The 18,785-nt window shown below is 38.6% G+C and overlaps 1 protein-coding gene across 1 annotated transcript in view; it reads right to left on the bottom strand.

The window, feature by feature from the left end:
* Positions 1 to 2,946: 2,946 nt before the first annotated feature.
* GSG1 (germ cell associated 1) overlaps positions 2,947 to 18,785 on the bottom strand; it is a 22,222-nt gene continuing 6,383 nt past the window's right edge. Inside the window, exons 3-7 of the mRNA XM_044679084.1 lie at positions 17,287 to 17,608; positions 16,020 to 16,067; positions 11,711 to 11,863; positions 6,639 to 6,750; positions 2,947 to 3,316 (exon numbers count right to left, since the gene is read on the bottom strand). Coding sequence (XP_044535019.1) covers positions 2,947 to 3,316; positions 6,639 to 6,750; positions 11,711 to 11,863; positions 16,020 to 16,067; positions 17,287 to 17,608 — 1,005 coding nt within the window. The remainder of the gene's footprint in view (positions 3,317 to 6,638; positions 6,751 to 11,710; positions 11,864 to 16,019; positions 16,068 to 17,286; positions 17,609 to 18,785) is intronic.

Raw genomic sequence — 18,785 nt, 5'->3', positions numbered from 1 at the left:
GAGAGAGAGAGAGAGAGAGAGAGAGAGAGAGAGAGAGAGAGAGAGAGAGAGAGAGAGAGAGAGAAAGCACTGGCATAACTTATAAGCAAATGATGAAAAATGAGAGGGAAGTACTTATAGAGAGGAAACATTTTTTGCTTTGCATTACTCCATGGGTTTTGAAGTGTGGCATGTTTACTAGATATATTTCAGACCCATTTCCTTGCACATGTGAAAGGGTCATTTGATCATCTCCACTTCTCCAAATTTCCTACCTCTTATCTTAGGGCCACCATTTTTTTTTATCTTTTACTTCCTCTCCATCCATGTCAATCTTGAACTATATAATTTGTCAATCATTGGCACCAATTTAAAACACTATTGGAAGACTGGCTATTCTTATCCCTTCCATCTTTTGTTTCTAATCTCCCATGCAGGTGCCCAGAGGCTGTGGGAACAGCTATATTCCTATAACAAATATATCAAGAGAAATAATAAGTTCAATAAGTGGGGCATTCCCACTACTCACAAAAACACTGAAATAATTGAGATTCATATCCCTTTCCCCACATTACATTAACTTTTCCATAATGGTTGGTATAGTTCCTTCTTGAAAACTTCTTTCTACCACTTGTTCTTGCATTCTCTATTGTTGAAGAATATTTTTGCTTTGTTGTTCAGAATTCTTATGGGAAGAAAAACTATTCCTGTGCCCTTCCCTTTAAACCTAGAGCCCTGATATGTAGGTAATCTGTCCCATTGACCCTATTCCATTCCTTTTAGAGCCATGGAACAGCTTGTATATATTTTGTGGTGTTCCTGTGTAAATACTGTAACTTTGTAAATAGCAAGTTCATTGGCATAGTCTCCAGTTTTTAGTGCCCTTCTTCTAGTATGTTCTTAATAGGACCAGATTCTAGTTAGCTCTTCTAATAGGGGTTATGTATTGGGCTCAGCCTTTCAGTTGGCATGCCATAGGAAATCCCAGTCAGGAGTAGGTAGGAGGACTCTTCTCTCCTTCGAGCTATATTATGATTCGCCTTCACCGAAAACTTCAGTGGTTCTCCCTTGATCTATTTATCTTATGCTAATCTCAGATTTCACTGATGCACTGCTAAGTTTGAAAGGACATATTTGTTTTTTCCCCAGTGAAAGTTATATGACATGTTATTAAAGGGTTAGGGTTAGTCACTGCCAGTATACAACATGAGCTACTTGAAATACAACCAATCTAGGTATATTAGATTTCTAAGCACTTGGCCCATACCTGTGAAGACAGAATCAATTCCAGTGTAGATTATGTCTCAGTCCAAATTGGGACAGAAGAAGGAAGAAAACTATCCAGTTGGATCTAGAAATATCTTAGTAGGATAAGATGGTTCTAGATCATCAAGAACTGAACATTTCATATTTCCCTAGTATCCCCAGCCTTTCAAGTTGGCTACCCATATTTAGGCAGAGATATAGGAGACATTTGTTATAGCATATGTGCTATGGAGATAATTTTTAGCAGTCATACTTCTTATTTGGTTGTCACAGAAATACAAAATATAAAAACTGGAAAGAATGTTTCACCTGAATTTCAGGTGATGTGCCTGCTTAGTACCTTAAATGTTCAATTTTGGTTATATTTGACATTGCTCTTTCTCAGCAAAGCATGAGCTCTAGATTCTCCTTGTAGATCTTTACCTTTTTTCTCTTCCCCAAACCACTTACTAGACAATGAGTTGTGATGGAAGGTTAACATCTGGAAAGTTTGGTTATTAACCCCTGTTCAGATGTATCTAAACCTCCCTCTCTTCTCAGGGAACCATTACCTGGATGAATGAGCATTAACATTGCTCATAAGTGTTTTTTCTTTTCTTTGCTCATACTGGGTCCCCGTAATAGCTCAAGCAACAATACTAGAAGTAGTAAAAATACCTTTTGCATCTTACTGCAAATGAACCTTTCCCATCTGTACTCTTTCCTGTCTTTGCATCACTCCTCAACCAATTTACAAGGGATCCTTCTTTAATTTTGTTTTTCTATGACATTGTTACATCAATTCCCATAAATGTGAACTGTTGTCTACATCTTCTGTATAAAAGAAACATCAGTCTATGTATTGTCAGAAAACTATTTGAAATACGAAATAGAACAAATAAATACCATGTATAGATTATTTGTGTGTGCTACTTTTCATTTTTCTTAGCTATGATTGATAGTTTATATTCACTTATATAAAAGGTAAAGAACAACTAACTCATGTATGGTGTTATTTTTTAGAAGAATAAATAAAAAGAAAGTCACTGGAAGGAAGAAGAAGAAGGAAATAGGATTTAGAGATGGGACAAGCATGAAAGTATGTTTCTTGACTCTTCCCAGTCATCTTGAACCAGATTCTTGGGTTATGCCTTTTTTAGAATGTATCACATGGGACTTTTTGGAAAACAGATATTCTCTTACATATATAGTAACAGCTTTCTTGTGCTAATGCCATTGTAAGGACTTCTAGGACAATGTTTTACTAATATTTATTGAGGACTTCGTAAGTGAAAAGTACAATACTAAACACTGTGGAGAATACAAAGAAAACTAAGACTTCACATGTGATGATGTATTGTGTTTTTATCTCATGTTAGCTAGGATGACTCTGTTGTACTTGTCTATAAGAAAAGTGCTAAAAATGCAGATGCTAACCAAAATCACATTGATAGCTTCTAATTTTCTTGATTTTGGACAAGCTATGTATTAAGTAGGAAAGAGACCCTGGAAATGGCGAAGTGGCAATATGGGGTATCTGGGGGAAATTTGGAAAGTTCTGGATTTTTACTGAGATAGCCTTGCTCCTAGTGCTTAAAAGCCTTGCTAAAGAAAGTTAGCCTGGAGTCGTACACATATTTCCAGTGGCAGTAGAAGGCAGGACTTGCCTTTTCCATCCCTCTTCCTCTCTATTCCCCCATTCCCACCCCAACTATTGTAGTCCTAACATTGTTCTTCCTCAACTTCCTCAAATGATTCAAGCACTTCACTCTGTTCCATCCTGGGCTCTTGTGGAACTTCCTTCTCCTGTAGTTCTGAACAAAAGTCAATCCCTGCTGAGACCAAGTGGACAGACCGGTTTTGGTTCTGATAGTAGCTGCTCAGTTGATCCCTGGAGTGTGTTGGAGATAGTGACTGCTGATGTTGCTGCTGCTGCTGCAAAAAGCACTGGTAGTGTAGTGGTGATGGGTGGCTCAGCTTCTCTTTGAAGGATTTGTAGTGGCTACACTTGAATTCCAATACCATTTTAGTGTAGGTGTTGAGGGTAGTGACGGCTGATATCATACAACAGGTGAAAGAAACCCAGGCCATGCTAAGAGTAAAGGAACAAAAGAATTAGACAATGAAAATCTGAATTTCTTCTCCTTTGTGATTTGAACTTGAGTCTATAAGAACAAGGGTGCTTCTTCTTTTGTTGCATGTTATAGCAGGAAGTTGTATTTTGAGAAATTAGGATGGAGAGAACTCTTTTCTGAGGACCAGTGGGGAAAAGGGGATATATAGTTTATGTTAGGAGATTATGGATCAGACGATGGCTATCTTGGGGGTGAGTGAGCTGAAATCAGCCAATCAAGCTGTATGAAGATCTAACTGTTGTTTTATAACTTAACAATGTTGGGCAATAGAGCAAAATTGTCAGTTATATCAGACACAGACATAGTCTAACGTGGTTTTCTATGGGCAAAGGTTTGGAGTTTGGCAGTCTTATCCACTAGTCTCATGTTTGTTGGTAACAGTGTTGAGTGCACAAAACAAAGTCTAATATCTTCCCATATTCTGAGTGCCAGGAAGTTTGTGTTTCTTCATTTAGGCCCCTAGTACCTATCTTTTGGCATCGTTCCTGAGGAACCCTATCTCCTATGCCCATGTTGGCAAACCTATGGCATGTGAGCTGCTCTCCTCCCCATCTCCATGTGCTTGAGGACATTTCTCCCATCACCTGCCCCTTGTCCATCAACCCAATGGGACTGCTTCCTCCCTCCTCTGTCTGGGGTAAGGCAGGGGCTCACATGTGGCATGAGTGTTGCAGTCTGGGCACTCAGTCTCTAAAAGGTTCGCCATCACTGTCCAATGCCTTTCTCTTTGGCATCTACCTAACCTAAGAACTAATGGGTCTGAACTTTGGGAGACAAGTTCTCCAATAAAGGGCAAATGTACGTACATTCATTAGAATCCAAATGCCCTCTGGCACATTCTAAAGAAATGTATTTAGTTTGGAGGAGATGCAATGCCTACTTCCAAAGGCTTTAAAATGGAGTATAATAAAGGGGCTAGACATTTTAGAGAAGTATTTTAAGGCAGGGAAGGGAAGTTATGCTAAAAAAATTACTAAGAATTTGGAAAATCACTGCCTCCTCCTCTTGCCCCCCATAGTTCTAAACAATCCAAGGACAAAAAGTTTTGTGAGTTTAAGGAGGGATCAAGAGGTGGTTTTTGTCCTCTTTCTCTAACAAACTAATCAGAATGAAGCTAGGTTTGCTTCTGCTATACAAGAGCAAACAGCTTTATTCTGCTTAGTTTGCTTAGGAGGCTATAAAGGTCAAAGCTAAGAAATGCTCCAGTACTATGCAATCATTATAAGGGAATATTGTGGCCACCCATGAGTTTGGCAAGAGTCACCCTAAGTATGTAGTAGTTGGTGAAGATTTCTCATAAAAGAAATTCCAAGACCCTGAGCTTCTGAATCTACTGTTTAAAGTAGTAAATCTCAAGAGCAGGTAAGATGTCAGATACTAAATATTTAGCAAAATAGAACAACCTAAAAACCTCCCCCTCCCCAAATACTCCTTGTTTAGACTTAGGATTTTTTCTTCCTAGAATTAAGAGGTTCAGCTGAAATATATTGGTACCCTGTGAACACTTCATAAATGATAATGCTTTAGAATAGGGATTCTTAACCTAGTGCCCACTGAATTCATGGTGATCTGTGTACAGAATTCAAGGAGTCTGTGAACTTGGATGGAAAAAAATGCACTTTAATTTTCATCAACCTCTAACCAAAATCTAGCATTTTCCAATTATTAATGGATACAACAAAAACCATTCTAAGAAGAGGTTTGAAGGCATTGCCAGAGTTCCCAAAGGGGTCTTTAGAGAATGGCTAGTAACTAGAGGAGGAGAGCAGAAAATGTTTAGACATCCCATTGAAAAAAGTAAAATGATTTTGAAGGAAGAAAATATTCTGATTTTTCCTTCTCTCACTTTCTTTGGGGAAAATCTAAGATTTGTAGGGCAAATATTTATAAAATAGGGCAGTTAAATGGCACAATGGATAGAGTGCTAGGGCTGGAGTCAAGAAGACTCATTTTCCTGAGTTCAAATTTGGCCTCAGACTCTTGCATGCCATGTGATGTTTGGCAAGTCACTTAACCCTGTTTCCTTCAGTTTCCTCCTATGTAAATGGAGCTGGAGAAGGAAACAGCAAACCACTCCAGTATCTTTGCCAAGAAAACCTCAAATGGGGTCAGGAAGAGTTGGACACAATTGCAAAAAAAAAAGATAAATAATAATTTTCTCTTTTAAAAGTTATAGTATGGTGGAGTAGGGGATGCAGCAAGATGGCTCAGTGGACTGCGATCGAGGTCTAGAGACTGGAGGTGCTGGGTTCAAATCTGGATTTGGTTTTCCTAGCTGTGTGATCTCAAGCAAGTCACTTGACCCCCCATTACCAAGTCCTTACCAGTCTTCTGCCTTGGAATCAATATAAAATATTGATTCTAAGATGCAAGGTAAGAGTTAAAAAAAACCCCAATTACAATATGATTATGAGGTAGATTAGGGGGTAAAATGTAGGATTTTATAGAAAGGAATGAAGTAGATGATTTCCCAAATATGGAAGAATGAACCATTCATAGGTCTAGAAATTAAACTCTACTTACCCATGTCCCAAATATCAAAGGATCATAGATTTAGAGCTGGAAGGGACTATAGGAGTTATCAAGTCCAACTTTCTGAATTTTACAGTGGAGGACCAAAGATTTCAGATGACTTGTCAAAAAGTCACAGAGGGTATAAGCTGGCTTGGAATCTAGATCCTCTCATTCAAATCTAGTATCCTTTCCAATTGCATCATGGAACCAGCAAGATGTTATTCATTCTCTCTCACTCCCTGAACACCTAGAAATAGATGTATTCTTTCAAGTAAGTGAGACTGATATCTACAAATCACACAAAAATATATCTATCTCATTATCTTTGTCACAGCTCTTAATTATCATGGACAACTTGGACAAAGAATAGAGAGACATCTGGGTGGTGATGGAGTTGATATAGCTCTAAGAAGCTATAGAACAATGTACCCTTATCAATAGGACAACTGAACTGGACAGAGTACTTAAAAAAAATCTACGAGAAGCACATCTGTAGTTGCTGAGGGAGAGGTGAATTGGATGTCATCTAATAGGCCTTTACATTTGGCCACATTCTTTTTGGGAGAGATAGTCTTGGTCTCGATTCTCTAAATTTGACAATGACAGTGTATGAGGGATAAAATGAAGGTCAGGGGATACTAGGCGAAAATCTCTAGAAGAACATCTTAAAAAAGATTTTTGGGAGGTGACCTAGTAGATTTGAATCAGAGAAAAACCAAAGAGGGCATGGCTAAGGGAGTGACAAGAACCTTTTGGTTAACATACTAGAAGGCCCAGCCATAATCCCAAGTGTGTGGCCTCCAGTCTTCTGGTCCCAAGTTGACTGTTGCCTGGAAAACTTGTGTGTACATCATGTGTGCCACCATTCCTAAAAGGCCTGCAGAGGAAATAAGAAAGCAGAGCCTATTACTGTGTCTTATTATTTCACTAGATTTTTGGTAGCAAGTCTCCCTTCTTTGGAGGAAATGTTCAATTTCAAGGGGCATAACTTGGGAAACTGTAGATTGCTGCAGAGTGGGTTGGGGCAGAAAGTATAAAAATGGAGGAGTTCCAATGTCGTTTGTCCCAACATATTAGGAACAACTCCATCTCATAAAAATTAAAACCATAATGAAAAGTGGTTGAAGGGTCAAGAGCACTACTTTGATTAGTCAGTCGGTCAATCAGTAAACATTTATTAAGTACCTACCACATGCTAGTCACTGTCCTGAGCACTGGGACTACAATGAATGTCAAAATGCATGGCCTATTCTCAAGGGGCTCATAGTCTAATAACTAATAGTCTATGGTTATAGACTGCTTGGAAAGAGTACTTAGAATTTTAGGTCCATAGCTTTTGAAAATGTCTTTTTCAAATAGTTCCATTTCCTCCCTCTCCCTTGGGTTTTCCTACCATTTCTTTTCCCTTCTTAGATCACTTTTTTTTCCTTTGGACCTATATGTAGATATCCTTCAATATATTTAGTACATCCCTAAAAAGTTATGCTAGCATCAAAAGCTATTTTAAATGCAATAGAAAAACTTTATAAATAAATCCTTATGAAAAGAAATGAAATTTTAGAAAATATAAATTAACTAAGTATTTCATATATCTGGTTTAAGAAAGTAATGTAGGGACTAGTATGAGCTAATGAAGAATGAAATGAGAAAAACTAGGAAAACAATTTATGTAAATATATACTGTAAAAACAGCTTTGAAAGACTAAAGAATAAAGAACACTGATCAATTCAGTCACTAACCATGGTTCTGGAGAACTGATAAGGAAACATGCACCCTATCTCCTTACAGGAGTGATAAACACAGTGTGGTATGAAGCATACTTTTGGGACATGGCCAGTTTGAGAATTTGTTTTACTTGTCTATGCATATTTATTATAAGGGTTTTTTTTTTCTTTTTTAATGGTGGGGGAAAGGGAAAGAAAAATCTATGTTTGTTAATTGAAATAAATAAAATTATTTTAAAACTTTATTGTGATAGTCTTTGTAACTCTTTTTCACCTTCCAAATAATACATTCTGACACACTGGTCACAAATTAGGATTAATCAAAAACAGGTCTATACAAAGAGTCATTCCTCAATGGATGAATGGTCAAAGGATATGAACAAACAGTTCTCAAAAGAATTTCAAACTATTAATAACTCTTCAAAAGATTTCTCAAAATCTTTCATGGTAAGAGTCAAAACGACTCTGAGATTTATTGTACTTCACACCTGGAAAATTGGGAAAAATGACAAAATATGGCAGTGGTCAATATTGGAGGGTTGTAGAATGTTAGGCACACTCATATATTGTTGATTGAATTAAATTATCCTGAAAAGTAATTTGGTATTATGTTAAGAAAGTAACAAAAAAAAACCTAAAAAAAAAAGTCAATAAAAATGCTGACACTTTTTTATACTCTCTGCTAGGTATATACCCTGGGGAAGACAAAGATAGAAGGAAGTGTTCCATATCTACCAAAATATTTATAGAAATACTTTTCATAATAGCAAAGAAATAGAAACAAAGTATGCTCAAAGGGCAGATCATGTCAGACTGATCCAATTTCCATTTTTGATAGGATTGCTAGACAGATTAGGATAATGCTAGGAACATACATAGTTTACTTGAATTTTAAGAAAATATTTGGCAAAACCTTATTTATCCACAGCCAAAGAAGGGACTGTTGGAGTTTTAGAGCAGATCACAGCATGCCATCTTCCACTTTATTTCCTTCATGAGATTTTTATTGTATGTGTGATATGTCTTCTATTATGACATGAAATAATTATTGCATGAAAGTATTGGTATAACATATGTAAGACTATTTGCCACCTTGTGGAAGATGGGAGAAAGGAGTGAGGGAGAAAATCTGAATCCTAAAATGTCAAAAAACAATGGTCAAAAATTGTTTCTACACGTAAATGAAAAATGAAATATACTAAACTTCACCAAATCCTTTGTTGTACAAACTACAATCTCCCTCTACTTGAACAATTTAAACTGCAAAATAAATCTTTACATTTGTCTGCAAAAATATCCCATGTTATGGGTGTTATACTTTTGGGGGGGAATGGTGAGAGATGTGCTAGACAATAATACAGTTGGGTAGACTTGGAATTATTGAATGGCAACACCTTGAAAGTGGTTGTCTACTTGGGAGGAGGTCTGTAGAGGAGTGCTGCACAGATCTGATTTTGACCCTATATTGTTTAATATTTGTATTAATGTCTTGGATAAATGCAAGACTAGTGTGTTTTTCAGATTTGTAGGTTAAAAAGAAACCGATCCGATTGGATGACCGAGCCATAATCTAAAGAAGTCTTGATAGTTGCAAGTATGCCTATTTGAAAAAGTACAATAAGATGAAATTTAATGTAAAATATTGCATTGAAGTTTTAAAAAAGTTAACTTTACAACTATAAAATGAGAACGTGGCTAGATATCAATTCACCTAAAAGTATTTGAGGATTGTGGACTACGAGCTCAATAGAAGGAAAAATATGATTTTTGGGGGGTGCAGGGAAGTAGGTAGTTCAGGACCTGTGATTTCATCAATGTTAGAAACTCCTTCCACTGATACAGAAGGATTATTCTGTGACTTACAGCATGTTGCCTGGTGGTACTCAGAAGAGAAATGGTCACACAGGTATTATGTTTTAGAAGCAAGTTTTAAAGTTAGCTTTCCCTACTGCCAAGACTCTCTCCACTATACCAAGCTTTCTCTCAAAGCAGTGTGGTATTGTAGTCAAAAAAGCTAATACAATCTTAGGTTGTATTGAAAAGTATAGTTTAGAAAGGATATTTGTAGGGTAGGCAGCTGGGCAGCTCAATGGATGGAGAGCAAAGCCTAGAGATGGGAAAACCTGGATTCAACTGGATTCAAATCTGACCTCACATACTTCCTAGCTATATGACCCTGGACAAGTCACTTAACCCTCATTGCCTAGCCCTTATTATTATGCTTTGGAACCACTACAAAATAGTGATTCCAAGATGGAAGGTAAGGTTTTTTTGTTTTGTTTTGTTTTGTTTTTAATTTAAAGTATATTGGTAAGTTAGAGAATGTCTAGAGCAGTGGTTCCCAAACTTTTTTTGGCCTACCACCGCCTTTCCAGAAAAAATATTACTTAGTGCCCTCTGTCACATACTATCACCACTCCCAAATGCACCTGTGGCCATCATCGGCTCCCTGGATTGCTGCAGCACCCACCAGGGGGCAGTGGCTCCCACTTTGGGAATCACTGGTAGAGGAAAGCAAATGGGATGATAATGGACCACAAGGTATAAGGATCGACTGATAGACTGGGAATATTTAACCAGAAGATAAAAAGATTTATGGAAGATATATTGCTATCTTCAAATATATGGTCTGTCATAATGAAGAGGAATTTGACTTGTTTTGTTGGGTCCCAGAGGGTAGGAGCAATGGGTGAAAGCTTCAAAGAATCAGAAACTTAATAGGCAGGAGAGATGGAGGAAAAGGAATGGAGAATGGGAGGGGTGTCTTGTTTTAGAGGGTAGTTATTTGAGGCAAAAGGAAATGACAAGCCCTAATAACTCACCTGGGTGACAAGGAGATCCTGCACCTCAAGTTCCTGGTTCCTTTCTGCCTTTTTGTTGCCTGTTCTAAGGACTTATAGTAGACTTAACTTAGAGTTAAGTGGGGCAGTGGTGGAGTCTCTCTAGAAACACATGGCAGAAACAGATATGTGCTTGGCCACTCACCCACGAGGGGTCCTAATGGACACTGTTTCTGAACTCCTACCTCATATAAGGGAAGGGAATTTCCTGGGCAGTTATCTTGGAACTTAGCAAGGAAGAGAAATTTCTTGGACAGTGCCCTGAGATGAATGCCAAATTCAGGAGTTCAGGGAACTCTTTTCTGAAGAAAGAATTCTGCAGCATCCTCTAGTAGAAAGTTGTCCACATGACCCCCACTCCTGAATGGGCAGCAAGGTGAAAGCTATGCCTTGAGGGAACAAGGGATCTATGCCTTTCTGAGATGTTACAGTGGGTTATTTAGACACAGTAGATACAAAGGAAGAGGTTATCTGTCCGGTTGCTCCAAGGCGTGTTGATTCTTTGAAGAGTCCAAACTACAGGGAACGAGAATAGACTGGGAAGGACTGTAATTCCCTGTAGGAGAGCTAAAGATTCACCAAGATGTTGAATTAAATTCCTGGTAACTCTGAGCTCAGTTCCTTTTAAGGGGAAGTACTCTGAGGGTTTTATGTTTTCTTTATCTGTTTATGGAGTGGTATGTCCTTGGTGTCCTGTATTTTCTGTGGGGTAGTAGAAAAGCTGTCCTACGAGCAATATTTATTTATTAGTTGAATGTTTATAAGGAGCGGGAAATCCCTTTTACTCACATCTGTGAAAACCACAGACCCAGACTTTATTTGAAGATTTCTTAGAGTAAAATGGGTTCAGTCATAGTAAACCAAAGAGAAAATGACCGTTTAGGGTTAACCACTGAGATCATAACTACTCCAGGCACTTAGTTTTGTATGTTGGGCTACTTTTGCATATATTTGGAATTAACTTAACTGTGTACTTGTTTCCCTCCCAAATAAAACAAGCTCCTTTAAGGCGGGCATTGCTTTGTTTTCTCTTTCTATCTCCAGAACCTAGCAAAATGCTTTACATATAAAAAGCATTAGAGAAATGCTTTTCTGGTAAAGGTGTGACCTGTGAATTTCCAGTGGAAGTCTGGAAGCAAAGGCTGGATGGTCACTTGTTGGTTATGTTGTAAAAGGGATTCTTGTGCAGGTATGAGTTGGATTGGATGACCTTTGAGGTCCCTTCCACCTCCCAGGGGTTTGTGATTCCATGGCCCCAAGGAAGAAACTTACCTGACAAGACTGAGGAAATGGCAGCAAAGGCATTAAGCTTAAGGCCACAGCCAGGGTTCCCTGGGAAGAACATTTCCAGCAGCATCAGCAGGAGGCTGATGGATAGCAGACTGATGTAGACAATTTCTGAGCCCAGGGATAGCCAAAGTATTCCTGCCAAAAACCAGAGAAAGGAGGCACCCTCAGTGTTAGATCAAAACAGAAATCCAAAATGCCAGTTGGGGGAAAAAAAGAATGTACACATAAGATTTACTATGAGCTCCAAGGTTAGAAGTTAGTAAGAAAAACAGCCAAGGTGATATTGTATTCAAGTGGAGAAGAGCCAACGAAATCAGGAAAGTCTGATCTTGTCCTCTGTGTCCAACTTCCTTTTCCTTGAGATTCCCTTACAGAATAGACTTGTCTGCTCTGCACACAATGGGTATTTCATGAATGTTGATGACTGGTTGAATTCATAAACTGCAAGAGTGTTTCCTAGAAAGTCATTGTGTCCTCAGAGAATCTTTTATAGATGGCACTTTTCCCATTCCCAGACTTAGAGAAAATGTCACCTCCCACACCATTCTCTCTTCCCACTTTGCTTCTTCAGTGGGTGGTTACAATAATGGAACCATTGGGTGAGGATGGTGAAGAGAGTGTGCAGCGCAGGGAATTAATAATAATAGTAACAACAGCAACAATAACTAACATTTAGTTTTCAGTGCTTTGAGGTTAGCAAATTGTTTAAAGAAAAATGTAAATACCAATGCTACATTTAAGTACACATTCGCTGAGAGTAACTTAAGTTGTTTTACACATGACCTGAAAAGCAAATAGTACTAACTTGTAATATGAGGTTACAAAAGGTTTTTAGGGGCAGGAGAGAAAGATAAAATTCTGGGCTGCAAGTCAGGAAGACCTGAGTTCAAATCTGACCTCAGATAATTACTAGCTGTGTGACCATGGATGTTTGCCTGCCTCAGTTTCCTCAACTGTAAGATAAGAATGATAAAAATGCATCTACCTCCCAGAGCTGTTGTGAGGATCAAATGAGAGAATGTTTGTAAAATACTGAACACAATGCCTGGCACATAATGAGTATCATACAAATATTGCCATTATTATGACTAGTATTTACACATATATTCATATATTATATACACAAACGTTATTTAAACACATATTAATTTCATTTTGCACAATCTAAGAGCTATGAAGGATCTCTGAGGCCATCTAGTCTAACTTGTATATGACCAAATAATCCCTCCTACAACTTCCACAACAGGTGATCATCCAGCCTCTGCTTGAAGACCTCCAGTAAGGTATATTTAGCCTGAGTAAGCCTGAGAGGAAACTTAGGGGGAGAGAAGAGGAACATGGTGGGAAGAGAATGAGCAGAGCCTTTATTAGATGCCTTCCCTGTGCCAAGCACTATTCCTGGATTAAAAACATTTTTTTAACTTAAAAATTTATATTTTTATTTTTTATCAATTATAAGTAATAACAATTTCTACATGTTTCCCTAGGTGATGTTATCAGACTTATCTCCTTCTTTCCCTCCCTCCCAGTGCTGGCAGGAGGTTCAATCTGGGTTATACATGTATAACCATATGCAAAACATGTTTCTATCTTGTTCATTTTTGTAAATGAGTAGTCATAAAACCAAAAACTCCAAACATAAGCCCAAATAAACAACTGAAAAATCCTATATTTTCTTCTGCACTTTTACTCCAACAGTTCTTTCTCTGGAGGTGGATAGCCTTCTTTGTCACAAGTCCCTCAGAATTGTCCTGGAGCATCGTATTGCCAATAATAGCTAAGTCTATCACAGCTGATCATGCCACAATACTGTCTAAGCACTTTAGAATATTAAATTATTTAATGGGGACACAAGAACTATCTTTAACTATTGTATAAAGGGAAATTTTGAACCTTGGACTGCATCTCCCATAAGTCCCTTAGTATTTCCCCAAATTCCCTTTAATCTCTCTTGTGCCTCCACGTTTGCGTGGTCACGTTATTGTTTTATAAGTTCTGTAGCTCCTCCCTCTTTCTCTTTTGCTCTCTTTTTCTCTGGCAAGCTGGCTGAATAGCTAGGTCTCTTTTGCTAGTTTATTGTTAATAAAACTTTATAAAAATATAATATTTAGTTATTGGATATTAATTTTTAAAATCCACACTATCTGAAGAGTTGTTATGGGGAAGAAGGCTTAAATTTAGTGCTCTAGAAGCTGCTCCTTACTTGAGTTAAAATGATGACCACTTATAGCTGCTATGTGATTCATGTCTGACTAGGGGAACTGCTAGGAGTAGGCTAGGGAATGGATGGGATTTGGTACAGAGAGAGTGAGACAGAGGTCTGAATCTTTTTCATATAGCTGGGATTTTTATGAAAGCTTATGTGCTCTAAGATGCATTGATAAAGAATTTCAAAATCTCAGTTATAAGTAACTTTATCAAAGTAGGATTTATCGTCTGTCCCTTAGGCTAAGATCATGGTTTAGGTAGCTATCAGAATCTGGTGAAGCGGATAGGTACATGTGAGCTACAATTGCCTTCTGCCTTTGTTTCCTTCTTGAGTAAGACCAAGTAGAAGGGCTTGGTAACTGAGAAGTACCTTGGAGGATGTGGCAGGAGAAGAGGGACCATACTCCTCAATAGAAAGATGGGAGCCAGAGCAAGAAAGCAAGCTCTTCTCTCCACGAGGTCCCAGGTCCAACTGAAACTTTCTTCCAAGATTCTAAACTCCTAACTGACATCAGAACTCAGCCAAAGCCTGTAAAAACTGCTCTGACCCCCTCTCTCTGTACTACAAAAGAAACAACAAAAAAACTTTCCATCTTAGACCTCCAAACCTTGACAGGTACAGGCTTACTCCCTGGTTATAAGTCAAAAAAGAATTACCTCCTAAGGAAATAGCATCAGTGGCCAGTGTTGTATAGAAATGCAGTCCAGAGTCATGGATAGTGTTTTGACAGAAGGAAGTCAATTATCAGCAATTTATCACAGCCACATGTTACAAGCTGACAGACAACATTCGCATCATCTAGTCCTCCAAATATCTCTTTATCTGAATTATCTGAAAACGTGGCTGTCTAATCCAACTGAGCCAAACAGTCTTAAATGAGAAATTTTGTGTTTAAAAGTTCTAAAAGGTTAACTGTTGGCATGACTCAAATGTGGCACAGTGGAAAGACCATTGGGTTGAAGCTTTTGTGAAAGATGCCTTTAACTGATTGGTCTTGGCCAAATGACTTTGCCAGCATGGTCCTCAGTTTCCTCATTTGTAAAATGAAAGGGTTGTGTTAAATAATTTCTAAGTTCTCCTCCAGTTCTAAATGTGAACCAGAAGGTTCACAGTTCTTCTGGTTCACATTGAACTGAGCAGTTTAATTTAATTTAATAAACATTTATTTATTACCTTCTGTGTGCCAGGCACTATGCTAAATGTTGGGGATACAAAAAGAAGCAAAAGACAATACCTGCTTTCAACATTACAGTCTAATTGGGAACACAATGAGCAAACAAATACCTACAAAGCAAGCTCTATATAGGAGAAATAGGAAATAATTCAGAGAAGGAACGTACTAGAATTAAGAGGTGTTAGGGAAGGCTTCCTAGAGAAAGTAGGATTTTTGTTTGATCAGGGTAGTCAAATTTAAAAAAAAATGTAAAAACCCAAGCTGGTTGCTGTTGAGAAGCTCAGCATGTCTTCCCTTTTACTTGTTCTCAAGAAGGGACATGTTACAAAGAGGAAGGAAGCTGACATTGTGTGTTTGGGTTACGTCTGGCAGCTTAGAAAACCACCCATTTAAGTCCAACCATTAAGTCCAACCTTCAGGAAAAGTTGGAAGAAGACTGAGTTTGACATCAAGAGATGTCCTTTATCTGCAACATCAACAGATCTCTCTGTCCTCTTCCAGCACTCATCTCTTACTGCTCTCTGGGTTACATCCAACATGACTCAGTACCAAGAATATCACTTTTACCTCTCCCAGCTGCACTGATTCATTCTATCAAGGTCTTGAGAGATGACAGTATCCTCAATATATAATGAATTAATTAAAAGTTGAATGTTGGTCCTTTAATGTTTTTTTCTTCCCACTGCTATTTACATTTAAAAAAATGAGTTTCACCTAGGTTCAATGCCTTAACCCAAAGGGAATTCTAGAAAGGGGAAGGAGAAAGAGGATAGAACATATTTAGGGCAGGAATTTCTTTCCTTACCCCTCACATCATTTATGGAGGCAATAATATAATCTGCCCACTAGAAGGCAAGCAAGCCCCTTTGTGCTCCATTTTCCAGAGAAATATTAGGACACAGTCTTACCTCTTTCTCCTGGTGGTGTAAGGTCAATGAAACTTCGACACTTCTCCCCTGAAACAAAAACAATAAAAACACACAGAAGCAGGCTAGATGATGTTTTGAAGAGGTAGAAGAGGCCATACCTCCAACATTCATCAGTTTTCCTACTACGTAAGCTGCCTTAAGATGTAGAGGATAAAATAAGCCTACTGGCATCACCATCATCATTACCAATGCATCAGAAGTTGAATTGGAGTCTTCTCCATGGAACCTGCTTGGGAATAGACCTGAGAGGCAGGGCGGACATCCAAGGGAGCATACTTGGAGTTGAGTCATTTTCAGTGATGCATGATATGAACTGGAAAGGATTTTAATGGTGAACTACTCCAACCTCTTTATTTTATAGATGGTAAAGCTGAGGCCCAAGAGCTCAACTGACTAAATCCCACACCTAGAAGGAGACAGGGACAGGGCCCAGGTTTTTTATTTCCCATTAAATGGTTCTTTTCGCTTTAGAAATACTGCCCTCTCTTTATCCTTAATGGGTTTACTCTAATAAAGCAGGCCTTCTTCCCTAGGGACCTATGAATTTGTCTTACCTATCTATCTATAACTTATATCTACATATGTACATATATAATAACTATTTTAATATAATCATTTTCCTTTTAAGTCCTGTGTATTTTCTTCTATGCATTTAAAAGCATTATCCTGAGAAGGAGCTTTTGGGCTTCATCAGACTGCCAAAGGAATTCTTGACATAAAAAAAAATTAAGCAATCCTTACAATGTAAATTATTTCTGTGCAGAATTTTTTATAAAATGTGAGTAGTAAAGGAAATTCCCAAAGTTAATAATTTTTTTCATTCGTTTTCTCTATGAAAGATCTCAGAAATGAAGAAAGCCAATAAAGAATAATGGTTCTTTATCTTTTAGGGGTCAGCAGTTTGAATCCTGGCTTGGTTGTCAGGCTACCATTGCTCTAACCTTGGCTCAAGTTGTGTGATTTAAGGCATGTGACTGCCCTTCTTTTTGGGTCTCAGTTTTCTCATCTGCAAAATAAGTGGCTAAGACTTTCAAAGGTGCACCCTATCCTACCAGTGAATGGATCCATGGGAGATCCCAATGGAGTAGAGGAGATACAAAGATTTACTAGTTTCAATATGTATGCCTGGTGAGGGTTTAGGGCCACTTGTTACTGTATTATTCCTTCGATTATATAGCCTAAAACCATTGCCGTGTGCTGAACTTATTTGAAAAGTAACTTGAGGCTTTTGGAATGGAGACGTTACCTGGGCTTTCCACATTTTCCTCACAAGAGAGCCACATGCCAGTATGGAAGTAGCGAAAAGAGAAGCGGTCATCTCCTGTCTCCCAGCTGTAGTTTACCACCTCTTGGCTTGATGTATTGCTGCCACCCCCGTCCAAAGGCACTGGCATGCCAATACACTTGGTGGTTAGACTCTTCCCACACAAGGGCTTGGGCACTTTCTGGGTGCCCACACACCAGTAGCTGCCTAGGAAGGATGTGGTGGATAGGCAGAGGGCCAACATGTTGAGGATGACCGCTACAATGGTATGGTGGTGGAGGGTCAGCAGCTTCAAGAAATCCATCTGCAACAGACAAGCTTTTGTAAGGGAAGGAGCAGGAACACCCTTTCAGATCTGGCTACTTTGCCCTCCCATTCCTTGAATTCATATCACATTTCTGCCTTCACTGGAAGTTAAGCCCATGATAAAATCTTTTCTCCGTGCTTTTCTGAGAGTTCTATTGTACTCAACATAGCCAAAGAAGAACGTGTTATTTTCCTTCCCAAGACAGTCACCCTTTCTCCTAACTTCTGTGTTTCTATTGAGAGTACCACCATTTCTCCTGGCACTACATTTCCAACTTACAGTAGAAGTTATCTTTGTTTATGTGTGTCCTTAGCCTAACATGCCATCTATATCCAGGCTGTTGCCATGTCTGATTGATTTTGCCTCTGAATATCTCTTATATCTGGCCTTTTATCTCTACTCACAAAGCCATGGCTCTAATTCAAGCTCCCATCTTCTCTCATGTGGATAATGCAAGAGCTTCTTAACCCTTCTCCCTGTATCCAATTTCTTCTCTCTCCTACCATTTTCTACACAGCCACATTTGATATTCTTAAAAATAGGTATGACTATGTCACTCTCCTGCATGAGAAACTTGATTGGCTTCTATTTTCCTCTAAGATAAGAAATCCTCCGTTTGGAGGTTAAAACCTTTCACAATATGGTTTTAATCTCTACATCCAGGCTGATTACTTGTTAATCTTTTTCCTGTTCTATATTCTGTCAAATTGGACTACTTGCTATTTCCTGTATATGTCCTTCTATCACTTGCCTCCATGCCTCTGCATGGACTGTTCTCATCTGGAATTCTCTCTCTGTCTTTGTCTTTCTCTCCTTCTCCCTCCCTTTCTCCATTTCTCTCTGTCTCTATCTCTCTCTTTCTCTGTCTCTCTCCCTGTTTTTCTCTTTCTCTCCCTCTCCCTCCCTCTCTCCCTCTCTCTCGGTCTCTCTGTCTCTGTCTGTCTGTGTGTCTGTATTTCCCTCTCTCTCTGTCTCTTTCTCTGTCTTTGTCTCCGTCTCTCTGTCTGTCTCCCTCTCTCTCTCCCTTTCCTCTTTCTCCTCTCTCTGTCTCTTTCTCTGTCTTTGACTCTCTGTCTCTCTCTCTTTCTATGTCTAGCGCTCTCTCTCTCTCTCTCTCTCTCTCTCTCTCTCTCTCTCTCTCTCTCTCTCTCTCTCTCTCTCTCTCTCTTCAATT

This window comes from Gracilinanus agilis, chromosome 5, assembly GCF_016433145.1.
Source record: "Gracilinanus agilis isolate LMUSP501 chromosome 5, AgileGrace, whole genome shotgun sequence".
Taxonomy (NCBI): Eukaryota; Metazoa; Chordata; class Mammalia; order Didelphimorphia; family Didelphidae; genus Gracilinanus; species Gracilinanus agilis.
This window is presented reverse-complemented; position numbering and strand designations above follow the sequence as displayed.